The following is a 12911-nucleotide window of genomic DNA, read 5'->3' as shown; positions in this document are numbered from 1 at the left end:
CGCTGCCTTTTGATCCCATGGAGGTGCAGGGATGCCAGCCTCCAGGTGGGAAACAAAGAGAAATGTTGTATGGCAGTAATTGCTAGTAATAAACATCCAGTGTTTCACAAACTTGTCACATTTCCTTCCTTCAATGAAAATATTTAATTGATAGCAGAATTTGCTTTAAAAACTGAAAAGATTTCAGTACGTATGTTCTTCAGTTCAATAGTAAAGGAAATAAAAAACAGTTATATGTAAAAATCAAACATGAAAACATTGGCTGGCAAAGAACTTCCTGAGGGTTTCTCAATTATTGCCTCTATGCCAGCTTTTATCAACATTTTTACCATTGAGAAATCCTTGAAATATTCTTCGGGCCCCATAAGTGGGATCTCCAGGTCCCAGCTGGAGGCTGGCATCCCTGCCACTGTTCAAGGAGTCCAGCCTCTAGATGGGACCTGGAGAACCCCCAGAATGAACTTTCTTTTCCAGGCTGCAGAGATCTGTTTCCCTGGAAGAAAAAGCTGCTTGGGATGGGGATTGGGGGGGGGGGGGAGAGAACAGAGAAGACAAAAACACTCCTTCCTTCTCAGATAGCAAGCCTTATTAATGACATAATCACCTTTTCATGTACCTGAGTGTCCCCCTCCTTGGGTTGCTCTGAGATGCCATTAGCCAGAAGGTCCATATTTCAAGGAAAAGAATCCCCCAACAGTCAATGAACAAGTCAAAAAAACATTTACACCATCCTCCTGCAACAGCTTCTTTTGCCTTTGCTCTTTAAGGCAATGGCAATTTGTACAGCTTGGTGTAGGGGCTAAGGCTTTTAATGTGGCAAGCTGGATTTGATTCCCTGCTCCTTCGCATGCTGGGTTACCTTGGGTTAGTCACAGTCCTGTTAGAAACTGTTCTCAGAGCAGTTTCTCTCAAAGCTCTCTTCCTCACCTACTTCACAGGGTGTCTGTTGTGGGGAAAGGATGGGAAGGCTATTATAAGCTACTCTGACACACCTTTGGGGAATGAAAAGCAGGGTATAAAAAGTCTGTTGCACTCTACTTGGTAACAGTGTCTTCCCCCCAACACATGTCCCCAGGGCCTCATAATGCTTCTCTGACCCATCTACAGTTTCCCCAGTTTCCCCATTTTCCATGCCATCTGTTGTGATGGTCTTGGAAAGATTGCAGCAAGACCAAGGTGGCATGCATATGGAAAGGAAAGTCTACATATTCCCAGTCCCATCTACATCAGCATTATTTGGTCATCCCAAAACATTCCTCCTGTTTCAGATTGCAAGTTGCAAACCTCACATGACTTTCTCATGAGTACACATTCCCAGGGCATAGGCTTTTCCTAGGTACCCTGGGTCTCAGAGGGCTGTTTCTGGCCTCCCATAGCCCCCTCCTCCAAAAGGCATGCAGGGACTGTACCAGGAGGCAGCTTGCTCCCCCCTTCCCCCCTTCCCCCCTGTCCACAAAGTTGAAAGAGGCCAGGAGGCCAGGGCAACTTATTGTCAGCAGGACAGGCCCTGAGGCTATCTCCTCTTCCACCAAGCAAACATCTGAGACTGGCAGGAAGTTGGAGAGATGATGTCTTATTAGCCCTTTCTGGCTGAGTGCTCCCTCCTGATTGGGGCTAAACTACCAGGATGAGGGCCATCTCCTATTTGCGTAATATTTCTGCAGGTCAATCAGGTAGGGAGTAAATTGTCTGCATGCAATTTGATCTGATTGGCCCTCATTGGCAGAGTGCAATTTGAACTGATTGACCCCCATTGGCAGAGTGCTCTCTCTCTATTGGTGGCACACCCCCAGGGAGGGCCAATCAGATGGTGGGTGAGCAGTCAGTTTGAATTTTATAAGGTTTACTGACTGATGATGATATTGGAGCTTCTTTCTGAAGAAATACTGTCTGAGTCATATTTTTTCTTTAAAAAATTAATTTTTAGGTGACACGATCTACATTGCTATGTATTCCTGTTGCGCAATTCTTATCCTGGGATTAATCCTGCTGGCTTTACTTAAGACCAGGTAACATTCACAGTATTCATTGCTTATATGTGGATGCCAAAATGGCATGACGGGATATGTGGGGTGGGTAGGAGCGTGGGTGTTTTCTCCAGTGTGTGAACCTGCCGTCATCATCTGTGGTTCCAAAAAGTCATGATTTGCAGTGTTGGCAGAGTTATGTAAGGAATGCTATATGGAAGACAGTGAGAAACACCATAAGGTGTATATACACATGTCATGCATTGTGTCAAATCACATTTATTTAATACCAGGAAAAAAAGTAAAGCAGAAACACTGTCGAAATAAATGGCTTAGAAATCATCTGCTTAAAATCTTTGGCTCCCAAGAAACAGAGGACATGTTCCAGTCCACACTCTATTAATATCAACAAGAGAAACAATCAGTCAGTGGAATATTATAAACATTAGCTGGATCATATGCCAAGATTACACAATAAATGAGAGTGGCTATTGATTTTCCCTTAACAACCAGAATAACTCATATATCCTGGCTATTGAAAATGATGTTTGGCAAGAAGAACCTGATCATTTGATAAATATTTGTTTCTTTTCAGAGCTTTATCAAAGCAGGCAAAGACCTCTTCACCTGCTCCTTTGTCAGAGAGACTTATGATTCCTCAGCAACCGTGGGTGGTCAACTGCGTGGATAACGATTTTCCAGGCTTTTCTCAGAGCCAGAGCCTTACACGTCTATCATGAATGCCCTCTTGAGAAAAAAAATAACATTATACACTCCTGCTACTTCAGCAAGCGCTGGGCTACTTGCTAAATGAATCAGCAACTTCAGTAGGGCTATTTCACCATGTGTTATTAGCTGCAATATCATGGTGATATGCATGGAGACCTTCTGCATGCTGTATCACAGGGGAGCTATCTAAGGGTAGAACTCCATGTTCTCCTGATAAAGTCATATTCTGATATGTGAGTTTGCTAAGGTAGTTGGAATGAATATGTGGGGATGCTGCAAGGAGAGAACTGGTCACTCAAATCTGTGTTCTACTCCTTCCCACTACGTCTTCCATGCAAATGGAATAATCTCTCACCTCAATCTAGAACACAACAGCTTGGAGGCATTTATAAGAGAGTGGGGGGGGGGTATCAAGGTTAAACATCCTGCTCAATCTGCCATTTCTCCTCTGCAGTTGCCTCCCCCACACCCCTACACTTCAAAAAATAAAATTAGAACTCTGTGGTTTCCTCATTGCATGTATTGCCCTCTTGTTGTTGAAGTTCTGGAACATTCTTGCTACAGTAGAGATACTAACAGTATAAGGCCTAACACTAATGTTATTTCAGGGTCATGGGAGTTGCAGTTGTGTCACTCCTTTCTCGCTCATGTGAGAAACCCAAGTCTGTGCCCAAGGAGACTATTCTGCACCTGCTTCCCACAGAAGTTTTAACCCAGTTTTCAGATGGTTTGCTCAGTCAACTCCCCATTAGCTTCCTCTGGCAAGTCACAAGATAGGCACCTTCTGCTGGACCAGGCCTCTTCACAGCTCCCTGCTGATATAGGCAACATTGGCAATACTTCAGTGTCTACTCTGCCCTGGGCAGTTCTTAGTTGGATGAGCAGTTGTGTTAAAGCACTTCCTGCTTGGAAGTGCTCCTTGCTCTCCTTGACATATCAAGTCATTTTCAAACAGGCAGATGTTTCATAACGGCATTATGTTTGTTTCAGCAAGTCTGCAAGAGAATGCCACATCTGGCAGCAGGTGAAAGCAGTTTTGTTCTATCTGGTGTTCCCTGAGTGATCCCTGTTATCTGCCTTGTGATGACAGCCTCCAGGACCCCCCAGAAATACAGTTCATGCCTAGGCAACAGAGATCAGTTCCCCTGGATAACATGGCTGCTTAGAAGGTGGATTCTATGGCCTTATGCCCCACTAAAGTACCTTCCTTCCTCAAACCTGCCCTCTGCAGGCTGCACCCCCAAAATCTCCAGATTTTTCCTGGCCAGACTGTTTTCATGGACTCTGTGTTCAGCCCTGTTTTTTTAATTCATTTGCTTGTGCATTTTATTATGTTGGTTTATTATTAGTGGCATTGATTGAGCAAAAAGACAACATACAAATGTTGTGAAAGAAACACATAAATAATTATCCCCCCCCATTTAAGAGTTGTGTTCTTGGCACATCTGGGAATTGCAGTGTCACCCAAACCATTTTTTCTGTGTCAGGCTTCTCATGTGGAAAGCATTCCTGAAATGTGAAGACCTTAAAAGTATGGGATGAGGGTAAGAAGGGTCAGTTATATTGAGAATATCCTTACGTGTTTCTCCAGAAATGCTCTTATGATATTTATGCTTTGTGATCTTGTGGGATGGGTGATTTTATGCTACTCTTTTTTGTTCTTGATTTAGTTAGTACATTGTTGGTTTTAGTGACACAATCTTTCTCGGGAGTTTTTAACTGATTGTATTAGATGCTAACGAAATAAACAAGTGGGGATTTATTTGCTGCAGAAACTAAACTCTTCAGGGTCAGCCACATTCTGTGACAAAATAGCAACTAGCACAACATTTATTATAAATTTTGGCGTAACCAGTGTAATGTTAATTATCGGTTGTATCATTTAAATGTGGCATGTTCATGCTTCAGCTTTGTTTCATCCGTTTCAGTTTTATGGTTGATTTCAGAATTTTTTACTGCATTGTGGTTTAGATGTATTGTATTAATTTACACCCATTGGGTGCCTTCACACATGCTGAATAATGCACTTTCAATCCAGTGACTGTTTGCATTAATTTCTGCCATTTCATACAGTAAAATCCATTTGCAAAGGGCATTGAAAAACAGATTGAGTTATTTAGTGTGTGTGTGAAAGCATAAAAATGGGTCATCTGCCTTGAGTCAGTAAGAAAGGCAGATAAATAACATAATAACATGAATAAAATAAATAAAAATCAACAATGTTAATTCTATTCCCAATGTTTTGAAATCTTCATTTCGAAAACTTTGAATCCTGTTACTGGCTTAAGACCAGATATTTATTTATTCATTCAAATGTTTTGGAAACCTACCATTCATCCAGAAAACAAGGCCCCGAGATGGGTTAACAAAAAGGAGCTGTATTAACAAATGCTATTCTTTAAAAATAAATTAAAACATAAGGAGAAAGGCATCTCTTCCCAATGGGTAAAAACAAATTTGCTTGTTTTCATCAGAGAAGAGAATCAAAGCCCTGTTTAGATAGGCACAGCCACCCCCCAAGTGCTCAGAAAACAGCCCCTGTATCCTTCCTGCTGTATCCACCATATGAATATTAATTCTTTCTCTTTCCCCTTGTCCTGAGTCTGATATTCATATATAGAATCATAGAGCTGGGAGGGTCCAGATAGATCATTTAATCCAGTCCCCTGCTCAGTGTAGGATCAGCCTCAAGCCTCATTGGCATATCTACCCACTGCTAGAAGACTGCCAGTGAAGGGGCTGACACTTGTTTCACACCCTAGGCAGCCAATTTACTGTTGAATTACTCTTAAAGACAAATTCCTAATATCCAGCCAGTATCCTCCCACCAATAATTTAAACCCACTATTGTGAGTTCTATCCTTTACAGCCAATGGAAACAGCTGCCTGCTACAGACCATCTGACCAGTGTGAGGTGGGTGCTGCTCTCTGAGCAGCTTAACAATATTTCCAAAAAACACAACCTTGTAGCTATGATGTGCACCGGGAAGAAAACTTTGTTAAGTGTCCAGAGTCACACAATGTCTTGACCTGCCGAGCCAACAGCTTCCTTTTTAAAATGGTGGATGGAGATAGCTGGAGCTCTGTCATACTTCAGTTAATATTAACCAACAGGAAAGAGTTGCTTGATGGGATGAAGCTGATGGAGACCTTAGAGGGAAGTCACCATGTCTTCCTAGAATTCCTTTTGCTTGGGGGAGGGGGAAGCAAGTGGAATGTGGACTCTCCTAAAGCAAGAGCTCTTGCAAGCTCAAGCCATCACTATTTCAGCAAGACAGAAATCTGGTGGGGATCCAAGAAGTCAATATGTATGAATACAGAACTCCATGATGAGCTAGGGGAAAAAAGATTAAAATACAAGAAATGGAGGGAAGGACATAGAAGACTATCTGAGGGTTGCAAGGCAACCATTGGACAGACCAAATCTCAGAGTGGCTTGAATTTGGCCGGGTAAGCTTGCTACAAGAAAAGCTTCTTCAGCTATGTGAAGAGCAAACACAAGAAAAAGAAGTGATAAGCCCACTGTTGGGTACAAATGGAGAAGCTCTAACCAGAGGACAGAGAGAAAGCAGAAAGGTTGCCTCCATTTTCCACCTGAAAAAGACAACAGGCTTTTCTAGAGATGGTAGTAGGCTGCTAGTTGACATGAACAAAGAGGTTGTTGAGAGGCACCTACCTTCACTGAATGAGTACAAATCCCCTAGGGCAGATAGTGTGTACCTGAGAGCGTTCAAAGAACCATACTAGAAGAGTATAAGGAATCCACTCAAGATAGTAACATCTGAGATCCCTTTCCAGTCCTAAAGCTCCATGGACCCAATCCAATGGTTGAGAAGCAACAAACAACTAGGACTGGTTTGTGTGTATATGTGTCCCACAACTCGATTAGGCTATGAGATTTGGTCTTCCATTTGCCTATTCCATTTAAATGAACAGTCTGATTCACTAATGCTAATAAACTTTTATTCATTTCTAGAGATGGTACATCCATCACATCACACTATCCAGAAAGCTATAATATTCCTGAATCCAGTTGCCATTGATTTCAATTATTATTTATTAATAACTAGAGAAACAAGTCAAGCAGCAATTCAAACAAAAAATATTTTTCAAAGATATCTAGTATGTATTTCAGATTTCTGTCTACTCTTCACATGTTGGGTTCTGTTGCCTCTTCACATGTATCACAAGTGGCATGCAGGTTAAGACAGTATTGCTGTAGATCAGTGTAAACACATAAGGAAGCAAATACCTAGGTAACTTCCTACTCTGCCCTGAAGACCATGGAAGCGAAACAATCCAGTGTACAGGTGGAATTTCTGGGGTAATGATTTTTCAACTGCAGATTTCATTCTGGTGCATCTGAGTTTTTGTTTTAATTTTCCAAATTCCACACCATTTTACATTTTAAAGTCACTGGAATTAGTTGACATATAAATATTGCAGCCTATATAAGGCATTGCTCTGAAGCCAGGAACCCGTTATCATTTTTTTTGAAACCTGAAGACTATGAGAGAAATTCCTGATTCAGGGGACAAAGTGAAATTTGGACCAGAAGCACTTTTACGGGAGACAAGAAGGGAAGCCTAGGGTGTCTGTCTGTTAATAAACGTTATAAAACACTCCTGCTTTTTCTTACTGGCAAATGTTGGAGTCTCTCCATGTGGGCTGTCTCATTGTTTAGCTAACAACACAAATTTCTGTTTGCATATGATTGCCGCATGGAACTACAGTCTGTGAATTGGGCTTCTCAAGTCACTTCAATGGAATACGCAATCTAGTTGGTACATTTCTTTGTGTGCCCCGAAATCTTTGCGGATGGAGAAGCTCTATGTGCTGAAACCCTGAGGCTTGTAATAAATGGCAGGATCAGATCCTGTTCTGTGCCCAGGATCTGCACTATTCTTCTCTTGTGCAGAAGTCTCTTGAATGCTTATTTTCCAGGCTAACTTAAAAAAATACCCAGGTTCCTCAGACACAGAGCACTCACAAGAGCAGGCATGAATTTGTCCTATTTTCACTTAAGGTCAATCATGAAAAAAATCAAAATAAGACAAGAGTGGGAGTTATTTAAAATAAGCAGCAGTAATGGTTTGAGATCTATCTGTGCGTCAGGCTATCAACAATTCTACGAACATAGCAGACCGGTGGCATACTCTGTAATAGGCTTACTTATCCAAACCGGAGCTGTCCGAGACAACCAAGAGGACTTCCAAGGCAATCCTAAATCGAGTGGCACCTTTCTAAGCCTGTAGCCTGCCATGAATTTAGAACAATGTAACTGCACTTAGGATTTTATTGCTGGCCTCCAGCGTTACCTAGATTTATCAACTGGGAGCCATTAGCTATACGAGTTGCTTGGGACTACTGATAAAAAGAGGGCATTAGAAGTAAATGCACTTGGTACAGGTTATAGCCTAATAATGTCAACATTCAATGAAAAGGTGGCTGGTCCTTGCTAATGATTGACGCATAGGGTGGTCACCGGTGGCTGATGAATGTACCAATTCGTAATAGGCTAGGCTGATGAATACAGACCTCAGAGCTGTTTTCCTCCCTCTTAAGAGGAGAATGATAACACCATAAGAGGGGAGCGTAACAGAGTAGAGACTTCAGAGAACCAGGCGGAGTCACCTTGGTATCCCCTTGGACTAGGCCTGGGGCGTACCAAGGCTCCTATCTTTGTTTGCCATGAAACTCACAGCGTGACCTTGGGCCAGCCCTTCTTTCTCAGTTTAACAGGTCAAACAGAGCTGTGGTGAATATTAAAAGGAGAAAGGTAGCCCTGTGTGCACTGCCCTTAATTCCTTGAATGAAAGAAAGGCAGGAGAAAAAAATGTAATCTCATCAATAGTTCGCATTCCTGCTTATAAGAATGAAATAAAAATACTTTAGAACAAGTAGGTACGTTATGCACATTCCCCATGAAGAAAATTCAAATCTTCCTAGGAAGGAGAAATACAGGATGCAGGCAAAAGATTTGCCCTGAAGAACAGTACTGAAGTAAAACCTAGCTGAAATGCTAGCCTGAGTACCCTCTAAGGCAGGGGTAGTCAACCTGTGGCCCTCCAGATGTCCATGGATTACAATTCCCATGACTGCCAGCAAATGCTGGCAGGGGCTCATGGGAATTGTAGTGCATGCACATCTGGAGGGCCACAGGTTGACTACCCCTGCTCTAAGGCATCTAGGAGACAGAAGCCCATTTCATGCCTAACAGAGATTAACGTGATTGCTGCCATCCCATGAGTGTTCCTGTTGCATTCTTGGCAATGTACACAACTGCTGCCTGTGTTGGTAGAGCTGCTGGTATACTTATGTGCCACATCAGCAAAGCTCCTCTGAATGCTGATTATAAATGGCAGGCACCACAAGGAGGCAGTAACTAACCCCTCTGCCTGTCCTCAACGTGCATGCCACTTGGCGCTTTGGACTTTGTTTCTGGAATTGCAATGCCCACAGGAACCTGGTTTTCTGTCATGGTGAAAGATAGATTGAGGACTTGCTCCTGTGCAGCATTTACCTTTCACCAGAAAGAAAGGTGGAGGCCATAGGAACAGTGCTGCAGCAGATCTGCATTCACTCTGTGTACTGAGTCCAAGAGCCACAGCATTGCTTCTGGGGCTGCTTCTGCTAAACTGGCTGGAGTGGGGAGTGGGAATCATGATGCCCTGACCTGGATGCCACAGGCTAGCCCGATTGTATCAGTTCTCAGAAACTAACCAGGGTTGGCCCTTTTTAGTACTTGGATGGGAGACCACCAAGGCAGTCCAGGGTAACTATGCAAAGGCAAGCAACGGCAAACCACCTCTGAATGTCTCTTGCTTTGGAAACCCAATGGGGTCCCCATGAGTTGGCTGGGACTGAATGGCACCTTCCACCACCACCACCACCACCATCACCAGAGGATGTCTAGGCCTGACAGGCCAAAGGAAGATAGCAGAAGACTGGATAGAAGAGGTCTCTGAACTTCATCTGAACGACTGTAATAAAGTTTGATTGATTGATTGGATAGAGGAGGATTTGCAAACTGATGGAGGGAGAAGGGTTAAAAGAGAGGCAAGACTGAACTGAGAACCAGCCCAAGAAAATGCAGGCATTGTTTTCAGTGTCTCTGTGGAAGCAGCGGTACAATGGAGGAAAAAAATTAGACATTGAAGGCAGCCAGCAGACTTTCCATCCTGTTTTGACACTGAGTACGCTTGGCTGAAGGCTCAGTGCTTGAGGCTGAGAAAAGGCGAGCAGCACCAAGAAGGGATTGTGAGCGATCTTGACAAACGCCCAGAAGTTGGAGGGAAACTGTTCAAAATGTATTTCTGCTGCCATGCCAGCCATTATGCCCATTATCACAGTGACCTTCTCAGCTGGAAAAACAAAACCAAAAAGGTATGTCCTTTGTTTTACAGCCCAGACTGCTGAAGGCTGTACATTTAGATCCAGCATGTAGATTTTCATGTTATGAAATATTGGAATAAGACTTGGATTTTTGTCCAACGTGGAACTTGAACACTCACGGTGAATCTGGACTTAAATGTCTTGTGTATACCTGCACACCCCTAGTTTACAGCCAGTTGATCACATGACATGGGCCTGCTTTGTCAGTGCTCATAGCCACCGAGTTCCACTACTCTTATCAGCCTCTTCATTTTGACTTCACTCTTCCATGCAGCATCCATGGATCTCCCCAGCCCACTTGTCCTCATCCTGAGCCTGTGAGATAGGGAAGGCCGAGAGAAAGGGATTGGGCTCAGGACCACCCAGCAAGCTTTATGGAGATCTGAAGTGCAGGGGAAAGTCCCATGCAAAAGCACAATGGAAGGGCATTATCCTTCATCTGTGGAATGGGCTTGTGTGTGATTCAGGAGGACGAGGAAAGTTACTATTGTGCCTCATCATGTGTAAGTTTTATATGTTGGGGCTATATGAGAACGAGACACAATTTACTGGGAAGTGTTGGTTTCAGGAAAAAAACAAACTAAATTAGGAAAGATGGTGAATGGTGAACAAGACTACACAGTAAAAGTGCTAACTTTAGTAGTGGAAGAATTCAAGGATCAAAGCATTTTCCCTTAATGAACTGAGAAGCATGAGTAAACAAAAAAAACCCATTGTTTTAAATCAGTCTTCAATGATTTATGTATGATTGCACAGTTCTTTGAATTGCACCCCCTATATGATTCTACAGCATCAACCTACAAAATTCAATACCACAGAAGAAGAAGCCATTAAGATTCTACGTCAAACAGTCAAAGGAGAACTTTTTTGTCCACCTTTACACCTGCATGAAAAATATTCTGGGAACTGGAGGTTAAAATTTTAAATAGGGAGGAGAACTGCTCAGTTATAACCAGTTTATTATTATTAGATGGACAGAAACCTTTCCCTTTTCTTTAAATGTACGATGAGGAGTCCCAACAACTCAGCTTCCCTTCTACTGATACATGCACAGCAATCTCCTGCATGGGCCTCCCAAAGCAGAAGGAAACTATGCACCAGCAGGGCTTCATTAGACACATCCTCCCAAATACTACTGCTCAAATTTTTTAAATAACTCCCGGGGTAATAGTAGATTGCCATGAATCTAATGTATGTAGCAACTATAGGAGGGCTCCATAAATCTGCAAAACATGGCGGGCTGCCATTCCCTACACATTCTTGGAACAAGATAAAGTCATTCATATACTTAACAGATGTCAACCATAGGGGGAAAAAATCACAAAAATGCTACTCATAGCAAATCCGGGTTTGGCTCCCTGTTCCTAACATAATTGACTTGGCAAGAGAAAAGACGTAATCTGGGAGAATAAAACCACTAATGGCAAGGCCACACACTGGGATGGAGCTCATAGACTGCTGCAGATATTTATATGGCATTAAAAGCTGGGCTGATTAAGAAATAACAATGTCCTCACTATCTCTAGAACTCTCTACCGTCAAGTGGTTAAAAATACCAGTGGAAGATATTGTTGGAAGGAGCCCCCCTTCCCATAATAAAACCAGCACCACCAGGATGTTTTCCTAAAGTGATTCTGAATGCATGGCCCACCACATAGAACTAGGGAGCTGACTGAATTTCACACGGTGTCAGTGGCTAGTCTATTTCTGCCTTGATGTTCCTCTACCCAATTCTCCCATTCATCTCTTGCTGTCCAGATTCCCTACAGAGTGACTTCCACATATCTCTGGGGTAGCAGTGTGTGTCTGTGGGGAGGGGGGCAGATTTCTGAATAAGAACTGTGAATTAGGTCTCTGGCGTTTGGGATATATCATTTTAAGAGGCCATATTGTGTCAAATTCAACATGGATGGACTTAAGTGCCCTCAAGTCCCCAGATAAAACTCTAAGAACTGATAATATAATCTATCTTTTGTGTGTTGTGTTTACATGCATACCCTCTACTCAACCACTCAAGTATCGGTGTCACCGATGGTCTAGGCATGTTGGGTAGGCAAAGTGTCTTCTTGCCCTTCCAAGTGTGCAATAAGAGTGCAATATCACTCTGATCTGTCCGGGCAGATTATAAAGAGGTGTTACGGACAACTTCACATGTACCTCTTGCATGAAAGTATGTTTTTTTAAGTACAGAGACATGCACATTTCCTCTACCTCAAGCCTTTCCCCCCCTCTTCCTTACCCTTGTATGCAAACAGGAACATGCTGGATGCATCCCATATTTTTAAAGGGAGTCTATTAACATTGGATCAAGAACTGTGATAGGCCAGATTGACAAAGGCCATGGTGGACAGGGAGATTTCTGGAAGCCTCAACAGAAGGCAAGAGAGTTTCACTGCACCATTAGCTCTGACATCTTCCATTCTGGTTTTATCTATGCAGCTACAACCAGCTGAACGTGTCTCCACTGCCCCTTTTTCTCTGCTAAAAGATTTTGTTTGCAATGGGGTTGCTTTACACAGCTATAAACAGAAAGAGCATATTGATTGTTGACTAATCATAGCCTACATCCACAAGCACTCTATCTCGTGCAGTTCAGCCACTGGAGGAAGCCTGGGCCACTTTAGAATTTGTCTTCTTGTTTAAGGCTGTGCAGATGAAATCTCCAGCTTCTATAACCTTGTTCAGATTCACACCCTGAAAAGAAAGCAATAGAGAAAGACGAAAGAGATATTACGGTTGTATCTGCACATTCAGATGATTCTTCATTAGCATTGCAGTCATCATAAGCTGCCATAACGGGAAGCCTTCAGATTTTTCTTT

The 12911-nt window shown here is 42.7% G+C and overlaps 2 protein-coding genes across 8 annotated transcripts in view; one reads left to right on the top strand and one right to left on the bottom strand.

Annotated features, from left to right (window-relative positions):
- The window catches only part of GFRAL (GDNF family receptor alpha like), a 33251-nt gene extending 28324 nt beyond the window's left edge, over positions 1–4927 (top strand). For both annotated transcript variants that reach the window (XM_077308706.1, XM_077308705.1), the window contains exons 9-10: positions 1928–2009; positions 2563–4927. In XM_077308706.1, the coding sequence (XP_077164821.1) occupies positions 1928–2009; positions 2563–2707 (227 nt within the window). In that variant the 3' untranslated portion in view covers positions 2708–4927. The remainder of the gene's footprint in view (positions 1–1927; positions 2010–2562) is intronic.
- Positions 4928–6642: 1715 nt separating this feature from the next.
- Positions 6643–12911, bottom strand: part of HMGCLL1 (3-hydroxy-3-methylglutaryl-CoA lyase like 1) — a 93174-nt gene continuing 86905 nt past the window's right edge. For all 6 annotated transcript variants that reach the window (XM_077308656.1, XM_077308663.1, XM_077308692.1 and 3 more), the window contains one exon: positions 6643–12785. In XM_077308656.1, the coding sequence (XP_077164771.1) occupies positions 12684–12785 (102 nt within the window). In that variant the 3' untranslated portion in view covers positions 6643–12683. The remainder of the gene's footprint in view (positions 12786–12911) is intronic.

Source organism: Paroedura picta, chromosome 1 (genome assembly GCF_049243985.1).
Source record: "Paroedura picta isolate Pp20150507F chromosome 1, Ppicta_v3.0, whole genome shotgun sequence".
Lineage (NCBI taxonomy): Eukaryota > Metazoa > Chordata > Lepidosauria > Squamata > Gekkonidae > Paroedura > Paroedura picta.
This window is presented reverse-complemented; position numbering and strand designations above follow the sequence as displayed.